The following is an 18042-nucleotide window of genomic DNA, read 5'->3' as shown; positions in this document are numbered from 1 at the left end:
CTTCCATGGCTGAAAGCCTTTTTAGAAAAAATGATTTATTAGTCTATTGCTAGAAGGAAGGAAGGAAGGAAGGAAGGAAGGAAGGAAGGAAGGAAGGAAGGAACGAAGGAAGGAAGGAAAGAAGGAAGGAAGGAAGGAAGGAAGATTTACAGGCCAGTATCCCTGATGAACATAGATGCTAAAATCCTCAACAGAGTATTAGCAAATCGCATCTAGCTATATATTAAAAAAATTACACCCATGACCAAGTGGGATTTATTCCAGGGATGCAAGGCTAGTACAATATTAGCAAATCAACAAACGTGATACATCACATAAACAAATTAAAAGAAAAAAGTAACACTATCAGCCCTAACCGGTTTGGCTCAGTGGATAGAGCGTCGGCCTGCGTACTAAAGGGTCCCAGGTTCGATTCTGGCCAAGGGCATATACCTTGGTTGCAGGCATATCCCCAGTAGGGGGTGTGCAGGAGGTAGCTGATTGATGTTTCTCTCTCACTGACGTTTCTAACTCTCTATCCTTCTCCCTCCTCTCTGTAAAAAAGCAATAAAATATATTTTTAAAAAATAATAATCAAACAACACGATCATATCAACAGACGCAGAAAAGGCATTTGACAAAATCCAGCACCCATTTTTTATTAAAACTCTCAGCAAAATGGGAATAGAGGGAGCATATCTCAAAATGATAAAGGCCATATATGACAAACCTACAGCCAACATCATACTCAATGGGCAAAAACTAAAACATTTCCCCTAAGAACAGGAACAAGACAAGGATGTCGGTTTTCACCACTCTCATTCAACATTAGAGGCCCGATGCACGAAATTTGTGCAAGAGCAGCCCAAGCTCGCCCAGCCCTGGCAGCCCTGGCTGCCTTAGCCCTCACAGCCCTGGCTTAGTTCAAAAGGTTGTCCAGACGGTCATTCCGCTTTTCAGTCGATTTGCATATTATGCTTTTATTATCATAGATAGCATTGGAAGTCCTAGCCACATCAATCGGACAAGAAGAAATAAAAGGCATCCAAATTGGAAAGGAGGAAATAAAACTCTCATTATTCGCAGATGACATGATATTGTACAAAGCAAGCCCTAAAGACTCCAACAAAAAACTACTAGACTTAATAAATGAATTTGGCAATTTAGCAAGCTACAAAATCAACACCCAAAAATCAATGAGGCCAGTAATGAATTCTCAGAAAAATAAACTAAACAAAAAACCCATTTACCATTGCAACTAAAAAAATTAAGATACTTTGAAATAAACTTAACCAAGGAGGTAAGACTTTTATTTAGAAAACTACAGGACGTTGAAAAAAGAGACAGAGGAAGATATGAACAAGTGGAAGAATATATTGTGTTCATGGATTGGTAGGATCAACATCATTAAAATGTCCACACTACCCAAGGCAATCTACAGATTTAATGCAATCCCTATTAAAATACCAACAGCATCTGGCTGGTGTGGCTCAGTGATTGAGCATCAACCTAAGAACCAGGAGGTTACAGTTCGATTCCCAGTGAGGACACATGCCTAGGTTGTGGGCTCCAACCCCAGTGTGGGGTGTACAGGAGGCAGCCAATCAATGATTCTCTCTCATCATTGATGTTTCTGTCTTTCTTTCTACCTTCCTCTCTAAAATCAATAAAATATGTATTGTTTTGAAATTAAAAAAAATAAAATACCAACAGCATATTTCACAGATCTGAAACAAATACTCCAGTAATTTATAGGAAACAAAAAAGAACCTAAATAGCTGCAGCAATCTTGAGAAAGAAGAACGAAGCAGGAGGGATTTTCAATATCAGCTTACAAGATATACTACAGAGCCACTGTAATCAAAACAGCATGGTACTGGCATAAGAACATGCATATAGATCAATGGAGCATAGCAGAGACCCCAGAAATCAATCCAGGCAATTATGCTCAATTAATATTTGACAAAGGAGGCAAGAACATATGATGGAGTCCAGGCAGTCTCCAATAAATGGTGTTGGGAAAATTGGATAGATATATGCAATAAAATGAAACTAGACCACCAACTTACACCATACACAAGAATAAACTCAAAATGGATAAAAGACCTAAATGCAAGTTGGGAAACCATAAAAGTCCTAGAAAAAACCTTAGGCAGCAAAATCTCAGACAGCTGTCATAGCAATATGTTTATGGATACATCTCCTAGGACAAAGAAAACTAAGTAGAAAATAAACAAATGCAACATAAAAAGCGTCTTTACAGCAAAAGAAATCATCAACAAATCGAAAAGGGAGCCCAATGCATGGGAGAACATATTTGGCAATGATACATCTGATAAAGAGTTAATATCCAAAATATATAAGAAACTCATATAACTTAACAAAAGGAAGACAGACAATCCAATTTAAAAATGGGCAAAGGACGTAAATTGACATTTCTTCAAAATGGACATACAGATGGCCAAAAGACATGCCAAAAAATGTCCAAATTCTCTAATAATCAGAGAGACACAAATTAAAACAATATGCAGTTTCTTCAAAAAATTAACTATGGAACTGCCATTTGACCTCGTGATCCCACTTCTAGGAATAGATCCTAAGAAATCTGAAACACCATCAGAAAGAATGTATGCACCCCTATGTTCACAGCAGCACAATTTACAATAGCGAAGACCTGGAAATAGCCCAAGTGTCCATCAGTACATGAGGGGATAAAAAAGCGGTGGTTCATTTATACCACGGAATATTATGCAGCAGTAGAAAAAAAAAAAAGGCTCTCTTACCCTTTGAGAGAGCATGGAGGGGCCTGGAGAGTATCATGATGTGATCCCACTTCCAGGAATATAACCTAAGAAACCCAAAATAGCAATCAGAAAGAATGTATACATTTCTATGCTCACAGCAGCACAATTTATAATAGCTAAGATCTGGAAACAGCCCAAGTGCCCATCAGTATATGAGTGGATAAAAAAGCTGTGGTACATTTACACCATGGAATACTATGGTAAAAAAAAAAAATCTCTTACCCTTTGAGACAGCACGGAGCAAACCTAGAGAGTATCATGCTAAGTGAAATAAGTCAGTCAGAGAAAGACAAGTGTCACATGATCTCACTTACATGTGGAATCTAAGTAACAAAATAAATGGATGAACGGAGTGGATCCAGGGACATGGAAGCGTGGAACACAGTGTGGAATCTTGGAGGGAAGGCAGGGGAGGGTAGGTTGGTGAGGGGTAATCCACCAAAGACCTTGTACACACATATGCATAATCCATGGCTGCAGACAGTGAGGTGGTGAGGGCCTGGGGCAGGGGGTGGGGCGAGCTGGAGGGAGTTGATGCAGGTGAAAGGGGGACATATGTAAGACTTTCAACAATGAAGAATTATTCTTTTAACAATTTATCAGCAAAAAAAATAATAAAATGAATAAAAAAAGAGTTAAGAAGACTGTTTTCAGCTATAAAATCCTTTGATACTTCATAGGATGGCTATGAAATTTTCTTCAAAAGAAAACCATATTCTATTCTCTTTCACATAGAGCAAATACTAATGTATTTTGACTGAACATGTATAAAATCTACTACACATCCTACTACACCTCTTTTGCATTTTTTGCAGACTATGTTTAGCATGAGTAAATAGCTATTACCTCGCTAACTTAAAATACATTTTAATTTCTTGGGAAAATATTGATTGAAACAATTATATTTCTCCTACTATGTGAATAAAAAAATGACATGCAATTTTATGCCATCGATTACAAAGCCCAGAAAAGGAACTCAATGTAAGTCATAAGCAGGGAACCATAGTATCATATGTGCTCAGAATGACTAGAGATCATAAACTGTCCTATAATTAAGTGGTCATCTCTTCCTATGAGATGACACACATAAAATACTGTTGGGAGATCTGTAACTCAGACAGCAATATGGAAGATGGTGTAAAGTGTGAGGAAGCCTGGAGGTTTAAATAGAGTAAGACCATTTCCCAAAAGAATATACATACCTTAATTTTCCAAAGAGAAATCCTTGAACTTCATCAATAGGATCATTTTCACCAATCACTGTGGTGTTTACTTCAGTTCCTGTAAAGGCACAGCAAAGTCATGTCTAATCACTCAGATTAGAAATAAAAATACTATAACCTCATACGTCCGAGTAATATAAAAAAAAATCAGAACACCCAATATTATGATACCATTTAAAATGTTCATACCTAATTTTGCAATGGTAACAAACAGAAAATTTATGTGTTTTTAATATGGCCTATGCTCCTGGATAAAGTACAAATATATTTTTTTCCTTAAAATTTGGAAAATTACATATTAAAATTTTCTAAATTAATACCTTTAAAATTACAAACAATGGAATTTTCAATATCATAATTCTAAAGAATATGCAACCAGCAACTTAACCCTAAATAGATTATTGAGAACAGAATGATGAGTTACTAGGCTATCTTCCATGTACCAAGCCAATCCTTTCTATCTTTAAAATGAGCTCAAAAGAAATAGAGAACCACAATCAACTTAATAACTAAACATTTAAAAAAAATTTTTAAAGGTTAAAACAAAAGAAATAAAGGAGACTGTACATAAAACTTTTGGTTGAGTCCAGCCAGTATGGCTGAGCATTGACCTATAAACCAGGAGGTCACAGTTCGAATCCTGGTCAGGACGAACACCCAGGTTGTGGGCTCAATCCCCAGTAGGGGGCATACAGGAGGCAGCCAAGCAATGATTCTCTCATCATTGATGTTTCCAACTCTCCTTCTCCCTTCCTCTCTGAAATAAATAGAAACATATTTGAAAAAATAAAAATAAAACTTGTGGTTAAAATAATAAATTAAAAACTCTAGAGTATGACAAGAAGTATCCATAGTAAACTGTTCCAAGTACCGAAAATAATATAAACCATTAAAACATTTGTTAATTATAGGAGAATTTAAGATTTCACATTGGGCCACAAATTAATGGCTATTTGTGAACTACGTATCATCAATAACAATAGCTACTACTTATTGAATATTTTTGTGCAAAAAACTGTGTTAATTTCTTACTTATACATCTCATTTTCTCCACACAAATACTTTAAGAAGCATATATCATTATCTGTACACAGGAAAAAATCAGGACATAGGAATTTGCTTAATGTCACCCAACTCACATGGGACAGAAGACTCAGGTTCATCATATTTCTAAATCTATTCTTTATCATTAGGAAAAAGGTTCTCCTTTAACTCATTATTTTTAAAAAAGAAAACACATTGGTCTAATTTACAAATTCACCTTTCACCTGGGTATCATCCTTGGCCTTGTACTCGGTGCTCTTAATGGCCAGCTCCACGCCGTAGCCGGAGAGATACACAGGCTCTCTCCTGGGGCGCTGCAAGTAGAGCAAGAATTCCACCATCACCACTGAGCTCTTCACATGTCACAATGTACAGAACGTGACTGTGTCAATGCCGTGTAGCTAACACCTCGGGTTATGCACTCAGAATACACTTAAACTGCAAAGGAAATCTTAGCCTCCTTTAGGTTCATATCCTGCCACATGTATGAAAATGGGGATTCCAAGGAGGAAGCCAAACCAGGGAAGGGAACAGTTGAAAAGGCAAGGAAAAGGAACCAAACCATGTGAAGAAATGGAGAAAGAGGAGGAGTTTCACAACCTGTGCAGCAGGGCTGGGAACAGTGAGGGAGGCTTCCGCCCAGCAGTGCAGTGTTGGGGCCGTGTGTACAGGGAGGCACGTTTACATTGATGGAATTCAAATGTCTTCAGTCAGGGTTCGGGCTGACCCAATGTCACAGGCTTACCACCACCCTGAATAAGGATGGGCCTTTAGACATTTTAATCTTTAAGACCAGCAACAGAATATGGGGGCAGAGGGAAGGAGTGCAGTTGTCAAAAATTAAATATTAATTTGAATGTTTCTGCTCATACAAATTTTCATTCAAAATTTTTATTTTACTTGCATGGACTTAGCATCCAATATTCATTGAGTTTATTAGAACATAGAAACTTTAAGGCTAACAATCTGTACACATAAATAATTTAAAGCAAAATGCTATACAAGGATTCAAAACCTTCATTTTCAATTGATTCTGCCTGGTTTTTACCTCCAGAAATCCTTCCTTTTCCATCTTATGAAAAGATTTTTTAAAAAAGAAGTTTAGAAAGGAAATTAACTAAAGAATTAGTTCCATAGTATGCGAGCATATTAAATCGGGGCCAAATTAAATATAATTTACGTGGTTCATTTTGAAATAGAATATGAACTTTATTAAGCTATTTTTAAGCATAACTGTTTTAAACTTTAGAAAAGTAAGCAAAGTATCTCCTATGTGCAAAAAGCATTTTATGAAAGTACTTAACTTTTCAAAAAAGTAAAATTTTATGAACAGAAAAATTATTAGTTTATGTGATAAAATCATGCGGGGCAAATTAATATTTAAAAGAGTTGTAAAGTAAGTCAATACTTACAGATACATAATGTCTGAATATGTAATTGATTTTGCCTGCATTGCTTTTTGATACAAGTTGGCGGTGGAAATTATAAAACGCCTCATAACCAATCTCAGAGTAGAAAATCACCACTGGACTCTCAGGACTGGATGAGGGGTATCTGTGATCACCTTTGAACAATAAGGGCTTGGGTCTGAAAATAAATAGCAAAAGCTTAAAATTATAAACTTTAAAAAGTTTTGAAAGAAAATATAGCTGCAACAATAATTTAAGTAAAGATTGTGAGCATCTTAATATAAAAGTATCAAAATGTTAAATAGTTTTCAGGAAGAATACTGTCAGGTATGAGTCTTACTTTATCATCATTAAAAATAATAATAGTACATTACATAAAATATTAGCTATAAAATGCAGACTTTGATTAGTAATTGTTACCAATTCCTAGAAAAGGGGGAAAAGCCAGAAGATATATATATATCTAGATCTCACAGTACTACAACTTTAATAAATGACTCTAGACCTGACCAGTTTGGCTCAGTGGAGAGAGCATTGGCCTGCGGACTGAAGGGTCCCAAGTTCGATTCTGGTCAAGGGCATGTACCTTAATATATTTTAAAAATAATAAATAAATAAATTACTCTACCATAAATAGAATATAATTATCCTTTCATCTGAAAACGTAAGTACAAATAAAGCAAAAAAGCAGAGGAATGCTTCAAGCATATAACTTGCCAATTAGATCATCTCCTTCCTCTATCATCTTCACTATGATCTTCCTAACTTATGTTTTCCTTAAATTTTAAAACTTACCCTCCAAAAACACTTCTTTAAAAATAACATCAGGACACCAATAGATATTACTGCATAGACTTTATGACCTACCAATTTCTCTTAATAAGATACACTTACGTGTACTAAAGAAAGATGACTCCAGTAAAAACAAACCTACTTCCTGTACAAATGCATAACCACAGAAAAAAGTCTAAAAGGATACAAGCCAAACCATTAAAAATAGTTACCACCTCTCAAAAGAGGATACACTGTCACTCTTTTCCTTACAAAGTACGCATTATTGTTATAACAAATTTAAAAAAAGTTATCTGTTTTGTTTTCCCCAAAGGAGCACCACTTTACCACACAGCCACCTTGGCCCGCTGGGTTTTAGTTGTCACCTGAGTGAGAAGCACTCATGTCATCTGCTGGGCAGAGAGCAAGTGCTGGGCAGATAACCTCAGGAAAGAACTACCCCCACTGACAACACCCTCAGCACTTCTGATCCAGCAGAGCAACACCACAAAAAATGGGCATTGCTATCCAGCTCATCAGGCTAGTAGAGGGGTGCACACCTACTACCCTAGCCCCGTGGTCAGCAAACTGTGGCTCGCGAGCCACATGCGGCTCTTTGGTCCCTTGAGTGTGGCTCTTCCTAAGCCTTAGGAGTACCCTAATTAAGTTAATAACAATGTACCTACCTATATAGTTTAAGTTTAAAAAATTTGGCTCTCAAAAGAAATTTCAATCGTTGTACTGTTGATATTTGGCTCTGTTGACTAATGAGTTTGCTGACCGCCGCCCTAGCCCAATAGCAAGAGGTATTATTATGTTTGTCCACCACAGGAAATCAACCTTTAAGCAGAAGCTAGCCCATTGAATACCAATTTAATATTCAAATTAAATAGTTTTCTTTGTCTGAAACTAATCCTACCCTAAGAGTTCATTATCATGACTATAGTTATTTCAGGCTCTGGCTCTAGAGCACAGAGCATTCCTCACTGAGCTGATGACAAAGCACATGTAATTTCTCAGATACAGTCACTACAAAAAAATAACAGTAATATTAAAGTACTCTTTTTGCTTTTTAAATATACTTATTGATTTTTTACAGAGAGGAAGGGAGAGGGATAGAGAGATAGAAACATCGATGAGAGAGAAACATTGATCAGCTGCCTCCTGCACACCTCCTACTGGGGATGTGCCTGCAACCAAGGTACATGCCCTTGACGGGAATCAAACCTGGGACCTTTCAGTCTGCAGGCCGACGCTCTATCCACTGAGCCAAACCAATTATGGCAAGTACTCTTATTATCTCCATTTTAAAATGAGATGAGAAAGAAAGGTTAAGTAATCTGCCTACGTTCACAAAACATTTTAAGCCACAGAGCTGGAAGCCAAATCTAGTCAGCCTGGTTCCAGATTTCATACTCGAGACTACAAAGCTCATGAAAAACTAGAAGTCATCTTGATGTTTACGAAAAAGGAACACAATGAACGCATGACATTTACAGAGAAACACACAAGCTACCTTTCAGGTGCTGTCAGCAGAAGAGTCTCAAGGGCATCGACATCACAGGCCTTCCTTCCGTGCACTGAGAAAAATGAACTACATCCTTCCGGTGGAGGCTCATCTGCCGCTATCTGTCATTTTAAGACAAGTCTTTTTAAAAATAACTTCTAACCAAAGACAAGCTAAAGACATGCATAATCTAAATAGATAATAAAATGACAAAACATCAGTAAAAGCAAAAATTATCATCTATTGAACACCCGTTATGTAACAGGAAGAGCTTTACATGTAGCTGCTTTCTTTTTTTTTCCACTCAAATTTAAGTCTTTTACTTGGATGTAACTGTAATTTAAAAAAAGAAACAGACAAGGAACTTTTAGATTAGCATGAGGTATGTATGCATATTTCAGATGACTGAAAGAAACTTAACATTTATGAAGCCCTCTTGTGCCAAATACGTTTAAATTAAATTAAAAACCTATAAAGTTATATAATTAATTTATAAATGAGAAAACTGAAGCTCAGAAGTTGACCCTAACCAGTTATTATTTGGTAGAATTGAAATTAAAATCAAAGACTTCCCCTACTATATATACTGCTTCTTCTCAGTACAGAATAGTACATAATGGTTCAAAATTATCTAAATCTCTAAAAAGCAGTTTATAATGGATACAGGTAGTCCTCGGGTTACGTTGGACTCGACATATGTTGTTTCATGGTTACATTGCCATCTCCCATTTATTTATAAAACAAAAAGAGTTCGGTCATTTCAACATATGTACATATGTGCTTTATGTTTTTTATTATTTATTTACCACAAGTAAAGGTCAGGAATTGCTATCTTTTAAATTTTTTTCTGTTTCACTTCATTACTGCTGTGTACGTGCTCCATGTGAATGACGTAGGTGCTTATGTAAGAGGGTTCCGACTTACGGCGAAAATCACGTTATGTAGCACAGTAGGAACGGATCAGACGTAACCCAAGGACCTACTGTAAATAGTTTTCATGACCCTAACAAACTGTGTCTATAAGGAGTTTACTAAAATGACAACTTCCTTTAATCATTCGTTAAAACACACACACACTTTACTTCAAAAAGTACTAGGTACTAAATGAAACGCAATTTAATCTTAACATGTTCTAAAGTTAACTTTAAGCAAAAACAATGATGATAAATGCTTCTCATTCATTTAGATGTTTAAGCTCTCGCATTAAATTTTACAAGCTGATGAACACTGACAAATTATTTTTCCCACAGAACTATAACCACACATTCCCAAACAGTATAAATATATGGTTGAACTAACATCAATACACACCACCATTTTATCAAACTATATATATAAAAGCCTAAGCGACTGAATGATCGAACAACCAGTCGACTGGTCACTATGAGGCGCACTGGCCACCAGGGGGCAGAAGCTCAATGCAGGAGCTGCCCTCTGATGGTCAGTGCGCTCCCAGAGCCAACCTCCCAAAGTCCCTCCCGCTGGCCAGAAGGCCCCATCTCCTCCGATGGGGCGGCAGGCCAACCTCCCATGGCCCCTTCCCCCAGCCAGCCAGCTTCGATGGCACTGATCGGAACCTCCTTTGGCCCCTTCCCACAGCCAGCCGACCTCCCGTGGTCCCTCCCCCCGCCAGTCAACCGGCCAGGCGGAGGGACACCACCTGTGCACAAATTCGTGCACTGGGCCTCTAGTATATCGATAAGATTCTGGCATGGGAATAGATTTAAAAACATAACTCAATTTTGCATAATTTCAGGAAAAGTAAATTGGTACAAATGATAAGCACATTTTAAATGCTGAACAGTAAGAATCTTTTGCTAAGTGTCAAAATAGGTTGATCAGAACCCAAACACAGACATTGCAATTCTGTCAAGCTTATGGCCTGGTAAAACTGCTTTTCAACACTCCTATGAAAGCCTCATTAGACTTATGCACCATGTCAACATGTCGGCTCAGATGTAAGACAAATTAGGTCCCATCTCAAGTTCCACTTCCAAGACAATGCATCAGGCCCCATTTTACGGAATGCAACAGTGGTTTCTATGACCATCGGAGTCTTTGAAGCACAGCCGCATTTTAGGACACATTTTAGGACGGGACGTCTCCAAATACAGAAGTTGTTTGTGGCTACAAGGTCCACACCGCTTTGTCTTAGGATCTGTACTGCCTCTTCCTATCTCACTCCACCCTCGACTAATGCTAAGGCAGCAAACACTGGAGCTCCTCCAAGGCCTGCAACACAATGAGCAGCAATACAACACTCAGCTCTTAATGAAACTTAATTGTTACAAGATTTAACCAGTCATCAACAATCTGGTTGGATGGTGGTGCACCATCATTGAAGGCCAATCAAGAACACGGAGTCTTCTTTCCCCCAACAGGAGTGCCAGAAGTTGCTCCACACATGCTCACTACTGTGGTAACACCAGGCTTCTAAGTTCCTCTATGAGTTTGCTTAAGGTCCCATTGGTTGGATTGTGTGTAATAAGAAATCTCATGTTCTTGTATGTGACTTCCACAGGAGCAGGCGATTCATGCGAGCTATGATAATTTAGTTAAAAAACACTCAATAGGGTGATGAAAGAATTTAAAAATTGAATGCAGAAATGATGCAAAGAAACTGAGTCTACTTCAGTGTACTCCACTGGACACTCTCAGTGCTGCGAGTGACGTTGGGAGTAATGGGAAATGAAATGGACCTCCTGACAGGAAGCAGCAATTCTTCAACCCAGTCATACTGAGGCGATAGCAAGGAAGTGCACTGAGGGTGACACCATCCAGGTTAGAACTCTTACAAAATGCTCTGCAGCTTTCAACACTTCTGTGTCCAGGTTAACCACTCACATGGGGGCTTCTTGGTGGAGCAGTAATGAATTTCTACAGTTCACTCGTCTGCACAGAGGTCGTGCTGTGCCTGGCAATAATCTCCACTGTTCTTCAGAAACTCCATAAACGTGTGACCAAGAACACCACAGAATTGAAGAATATGTCTACTCCTTAAAGACTGTAGCCTAATCTACAGCCGGTCCCAAGGTGGAGGTGGAGGCAGCAGCAGGGCTGAGCGTGCACCACGCTCTACCATGCAGTGAACTGCTCGGGGAGAGCATGCAGCCAAGCTGGTCCACAGTCCATGGGGCCAACACGCACGCCAAGGCCGTAGCTACTTTCTTTGTATAATTTCCTCTAGTTCCTCCCAATATCGCCCCATGAGGAAGCTGTTATTATTACCCCCAAAACAGAACTTTAAAAATCTATCTCAGAAGATATAAAAAGGTATCCAGGGAAGGCAGTATGTAGTTTGTAGAAAACTAAGCTTACAAATGTCTATTTTAAGTGCCAAAGTATAAGGATGCAGTCTTAATTAAGTATAATATGCAAATTAACATGAAGCCCCTCACCAAAATAAGAGGAATAACCCAGATCCAGAAAAACAGAGCTTAAAAGAATTGTAGATGTGGAAAGATAAAATTAATGAAAGATAAAAGTAAGATAATCAAGGGAAAGGCTGAACACTAGGTGATTATGCTTAGAGTGAAATGCATTAATGCCAGTGCAGAATGAGACCAATCTGCAACTTTCCTGAGAGGCACACTGAGAAGAGTGAGTATGATAATAAGAGAAAAGGAAAGCATAAAATGACAAGGACTGGCATACACACTGATCCCACTAACGTAACATATTAAGACACCTTCTTCTATAGATAAAAGAATTAAGAAAAGAAGGGAGGAATTGTAAAGCTTGCTATAAAAAACTGATATTAAAACTTTTTCATTATTCTTTTTTCTTCATTATTCTTTTCCTGCAAATTACTATAAAACTTAGAAACACAAGAACAAATAGTACAATAAGCCCCCATGTATTTGTGACCCATCTCTATATATAAAAAGCTAATATGCTAAGTGTCCAACCATCCAATCGATCGCTATGATGTACACTGACCACCAGGGGGCAGACGCTCAACACAGGAGCTGCCGTGACACACACTGGCCATTTACAGAGAAATGGCACTGCACACCTGGTGCCCACAAAGCAACAGTCGGCTTCCCCCAAGTGGGACACAGGCCCCACCACCACCCTGGAGTGACTCCCCACAAAATCACAGCTGACGCTGCCAAGACCCCATGGCACAAAATGCGGCCCACAGCCCAGCCCAGAAACGGTAGCTGTGGGCACCGGGCAATGACGTCACATCAACGTAAGTTTAGAAACTTGACCCGACTGAAAAGAAGTAAGAAATGGTGGACCTTGAAAATGACTTCAGGTTTTCTCACTGTGCAGAATATAGTCCAAACACTGCTGCAGTTAAATATTTTACCCTTTCTCCTCCCTGTGTGGTCTACAATAACAATCTGCTTCATGTTGATATTTACTTCTGTGTTGCTGACAGTTACCTAAAAGAGAAGTTGGGGTGCTACACTGGGGTGGAAAAGTTTAGCTAAATCAGAAAGCAAGTCTAATTAAGCAAGTTTATTCTACATATATAAAAGGTAAGCTGACTTGCCCGTGTGCGATACATATAAAGCTCTCGCTGGCGCCAATCACACACCTGTGCTTCGGTCTATCATTGTCGATCATGAATTTGGTTGACCCTTCTATTATATAGAAAGGGCAAATCACAATATTAAAGTATTTCTTCTAAATAATTTCCTTTCAATGTGCATGAATTCGTGCACCAGGCCACTAGTATTCAATAATTATCAACTCATGGCCAATCTATTGCATTTACCTTTCTAGGACACATCACTGAATCATTACAACATAAATTCTAAATAACATTTCATTTCACTTGTACTGTTTTAGTATGTCGCAATAAGAGTTTTTTAAAATAACATACTACCATTATCATTAAAAAGTAATAAAATTCTGGCCCTAGCTGGTTTGGCTCAGTGGATAGATTATCAGTCTGTGGATTGAAGGATCCCGGGTTCAATTCTAGTCACAGGCACATGCCCAGGTCGATCCCCAGTAGGGGATATGCAGGAGGCAGCTGATCAATGATTCTGTCTCATCATTGCTGTTTCTATTTCTCTCTCCCCTCTCCCTTCCTCTCTGAAATCAATAAAAAAATATATTTTAAAAAAAGTAATAAAATTCTGCACAAATGGCAACTGACAGCATAATTTTTCAATTTTCCCAAGTTCCTCACAAAAACAAAGCAACTAGATAACAAAAAGCAAAAACCAATGGACACGTTTATGAAAAAACTAGATGGAAAGAAATCCCCATGATACAAAACCCAACTTATCAGGAGGCCATGGAAAAGGACACAGAGGTAAACAAGAGATTCAGATGACCCTGAGAACAAGAAAACCCACAATGGCCAAGAAATTTCACTGGAAAGTGGTAGGTCAACGGGTTTTGTTCAATCTAGTATCAGGGGAGCCCAAGGGGCTCATGGTAAAGTTTAAAGAGGTTAGGGCAGGTAAGCCACTCAGAACTCTCAAATTCACAAGTAGGACTCCCTTCTAGGGCCCCATTCTAAGGAAAAACTGCTGAGGGTGAAATAAAACTTCAGTTGGACAGAGAGATAGAGGCAATGAGAAAGTCCAAGTAAAAGCGCAGGTGAGGAAGAAAGTCAGAAAATCTCAAAAAGCAAGCCACTATTTTTTTTAAACCACCATTATTTTTTTAAAACTTACATAAAACCAACAGAAAGGGGAGCCATGTCATTTCTAAAAGTTAAGTAAAACTAATTTCACATCAAAATGAGCAGAAAAGCCTCAATGTCAAATCCCATACAAAGCTACTGTAAGAAAAGGGGTGGACAGATAACAGAAATACACCTTTCTTTTGTTTTTACAGAAACATTTTTTAGTTTTTAATGAACTTGTAAATCAATAAGATCCATTTCAAAATAAAAATAAAATTCCAGTCTATATAAGTGCTTACAGTATTTATCTAAATAACATACATACACTTTCAGTTTTAAGATGTTAACTAAATTTCTGTGACAAACATGCTTTTAATTTATTGATTTCAGAGAGAGTGAGAGAAAATGAGAAAGACAAAAAGAGAAAGAAATATTGATTTGTTGTTCCACGTATTTATGCATTCACTGCTTAATTCGCATATGTGCCCTGACCCAGGACGGAACCAAAACCTTGGCGTATAGGAACAACACTCTAACCAACTGCGCTACCAGGCCAGGACTGCTTTTTTATTATTAACCAGAGGCCCAGTGCACAAATTCGTGCATGGATGGGGTCCAGCTGGCCTGGCCCCAATCGGGGTGGATCAGGGCTGGGCCTGTCAGGAGGAGATGGCAGGAGGTTGGCCGGCCAGCCCGCCCACCCGGACTGGGGGCTGATCAGGGCCCCGGATCAGGGCCAGCTGGCTGGGGAAAGGGACAGCAGGCTATTGGCCGGTGGGCCCCACCCCCAATTGGGGTTGGGGGGGCCGACTGGGGGCAGGGCCAGCCATGGGGAGGGGCTGTGGGAGGTGGGCCAGAAGGCCCCACCCCCAAATGAGGTAGGTGGGGGGTTCCAATAGAGGGCCAGCAGCCTGGGAGAGGGGCCATGGATGGTTGGCCAGCTGGCTCTGCCCCCTATTGGGATGGGGGGGGGGGGCGGTCAGGGATGGGGCTGGCCAGGGGAAGGGGCTGTGGACCTATTGTGGTGGGGCAGGCTGATCGGGAGCTCTGCTAGCAAGTGGGTGGCGGGAGAAAGTTGGGGATGTTTGGCCAGGAGGTCGCGCTCTTGATCAGTGTGGGAGAGTAGGATCAGAGACAGGCCAGCAGTGGGGAGGGGCCTCAAGGTTGGCCGTCAGCCCCACGCCCTGATCGGGCCAGTTTGCTGGCCACAGTGGACGTCATAGCGAATAGCTGTTAGGTAGCTGCCTTTTTATATATATAGATACCAATAACATTATGGAGTTAATGCAGAATCCTAAGGATAATCTAGTGGTCACTAAACTGTTGAGTCCTTGCTTTGAATGCTGTTGTGTCTAGCACAGGTAAGCAGGCAGTCTTTCATATGCTCAAACACAGAATCTTTGGCTGCTACCAAATCAGCTGGCTTGCAACAAGAAGCCACCACTTTAAGACTGTTTTAGATGAACAACTTGCAAATCCCCCAGCATGGATAAACTCTAAGAACGCACAATTGTGCGCATTTATAACCAAAACAGGTATGGCTGAAGGTTGTTCATGCTGTTCTTCTGAAATGAGATCTCAAAGCAGTATAGTTCAAAGTATACTAAAAGTATAGTGAAAGGTTTTAACAACAAAAAAAATGGCATAAGCACAACTTCTTCACCAATTTGTGTGAAGCAACCAGTTAACTTTTCAACTTAAAAAAAATGCTTCACTTTGTGTTAAGATTCACAGAGTGTCTACAACCCAGGACAGATAATCACCAGTGCTGCCCTGACTCAGTTTAATATGAAATTAAGTTCTTTACACCAAGTAAATGGTTCCTCATAACCACTGGCTAGTGTACATAAGAACTAAAACTTCTACATTTGGGGAGAAACAAATACTTCTCCGATCATAACACAGCTGCTTCTGTTCATCGATTCATGCTCAGAAACCTGTGGGGGTGGGCCTGCTGATCCTGCCCACCTGAAGCTGCCTCATGTGCTGCTTTCTGCTTTAACATTGTCCAAACGTGCAGTCCTATTGGTGGCTCAGGGTCCTGAAAGTGGCTGCCTCAAATACACATGATCCAGGGCATCCTCAAACGCAGCCCCGACAATAGTTTAAGCATGGCAAATTCTGCAGGAAACCCCTTACATAAAACATTTCACATGTTTCTATAATATCTTTGTGGCAGCCTTTAGTCCTTGCCATGGCAGACTGATTCCATTAAAATACATCAAAACAGATCCTATTGATTCCATGTCATCTGAGCACCTCTGTTCAATACAAAGATGTGCGTTGATGCTAGCGTATCAGCAGTGCCAGTAAGATTTTTATCCATGGTATAAAAATCGTGTTGCCAACACGATCCATGGTATGTGTTGCCTCATCCTGTTGACTCTGTACTTATGGCCAAACCAAAATGAATAAGGAATAACTTATTTCAGTGCTGCCCAATACCCATTAGGAAGTTATCTGATATAATGTCTCTGTATATAACATTCTTTATGTGCACATATTCAATTCTACTGATCATCGGGTCAACTAACATCAGTACAGTTTTCATTACAGACCTCCTTGAACAGACACTGAGGTGTCCAGGCTGGGCCCATAAGATCCATGTCTTCCAGGCTGGGCCCAGCACGATCCATGACTAGCACACTGAAGCCTTTTTACTGACCGTACCTCCTTCGTAGGGCATGCCAACCACACCTTGAAGAATCTTATAGAGTTTGCTCTCCTGCAGCACAGGGATGCCACTTCCTCACCATTGGTGATGTCGATAACCAGATAAATGTCCCCGAAGGAGCCAGACCCAATTTTCATACAGTTTATATTTCCCTCCAACATGAATTTTGCCTTGGAGCCGCTGGATGAAGAGAGAGGCTGGGGCCACACAACCACACCTCTGAGAGGAGGACGGAGGCCCCTGACTGGTCCCAGGGCAAGGCTGCAGAGGAGGGCGGGGTCCAGAATGGGCCAAGGGAACCTGATAACTGTAGCTCAGTCGAGTTTCTTTTTACCAGGCCGCAGTTTGTGAGGGGTCCTTGCAGTTCCCAGGCAGGGCATGGGTTGAACACAGGGAGTGGTGCATTAGGGTGGGGATACCACTGCCATCATTGCCGCCAGCTCCCACCCAGAGGGAACCTATCACTCTGCACTTACAGATGAGCGTTACACAAGGGAAAGTTCTATGGTGACAGAAATCTTCTACACTAGCACTGCCTGATATGCAGCTGAAGAGCTACACTTTTAAAAAATATATATATTTTTATTGATTTCAGAGAGGAAGGGAGAAAGGAAAAGAGCTAGAAACACCAATGATGAGAGAATCATTAATCGGGCTGCCTTCTGCATGCCCCACACTGGGGATTGAGCCTGCAACCTGGGCATGTGCCGGTAAAGAAAATTCAACATATAGATAATAACCAATTTCAAAACACGGTACAGACAAATTTAAGTTTTTAAGGAAACCTTCTGGAAATAAAAAATGTTTAGAAACTCTACATTAAAAGAACATACTATATACCTAAAAAAACTGGCCCAGAACAATCACTGTTATATTATACTAGAGGCCCGGTGCACAAAAATTTGTGCACTGGGGGGGCGGGGGGGTTCCTCAGCCCGGCCTGTGCCCTCTCGCAGTCTGGGACCCCTCGGGAGATAACGACCCGCTTGCTTAGGCCTGCTCCCGGGTGGGAGAAGGCAGGCCTAATCCCTATGTGCAGCC

At 39.9% G+C, this 18042-nt stretch overlaps 1 protein-coding gene and 2 pseudogenes across 4 annotated transcripts in view; all 3 read right to left on the bottom strand.

Annotated features, from left to right (window-relative positions):
* The window catches only part of UGGT1 (UDP-glucose glycoprotein glucosyltransferase 1), a 160754-nt gene that overhangs the window by 120180 nt on the left and 22532 nt on the right, over nucleotides 1–18042 (bottom strand). For all 4 annotated transcript variants that reach the window (XM_006754769.2, XM_015571681.1, XM_006754768.2 and 1 more), the window contains exons 5-8: nucleotides 8747–8859; nucleotides 6463–6637; nucleotides 5268–5364; nucleotides 3986–4064 (exon numbers count right to left, since the gene is read on the bottom strand). In XM_006754769.2, coding sequence (XP_006754832.1) covers nucleotides 3986–4064; nucleotides 5268–5364; nucleotides 6463–6637; nucleotides 8747–8859 — 464 coding nt within the window. The remainder of the gene's footprint in view (nucleotides 1–3985; nucleotides 4065–5267; nucleotides 5365–6462; nucleotides 6638–8746; nucleotides 8860–18042) is intronic.
* On the bottom strand, nucleotides 10487–11280 carry LOC102771191 (annotated as a pseudogene).
* The window catches only part of LOC102770905, a 6276-nt pseudogene continuing 4427 nt past the window's right edge, over nucleotides 16194–18042 (bottom strand).

Source organism: Myotis davidii, unplaced genomic scaffold (genome assembly GCF_000327345.1).
Source record: "Myotis davidii unplaced genomic scaffold, ASM32734v1 scaffold113, whole genome shotgun sequence".
Classification (NCBI taxonomy): domain Eukaryota; kingdom Metazoa; phylum Chordata; class Mammalia; order Chiroptera; family Vespertilionidae; genus Myotis; species Myotis davidii.
This window is presented reverse-complemented; position numbering and strand designations above follow the sequence as displayed.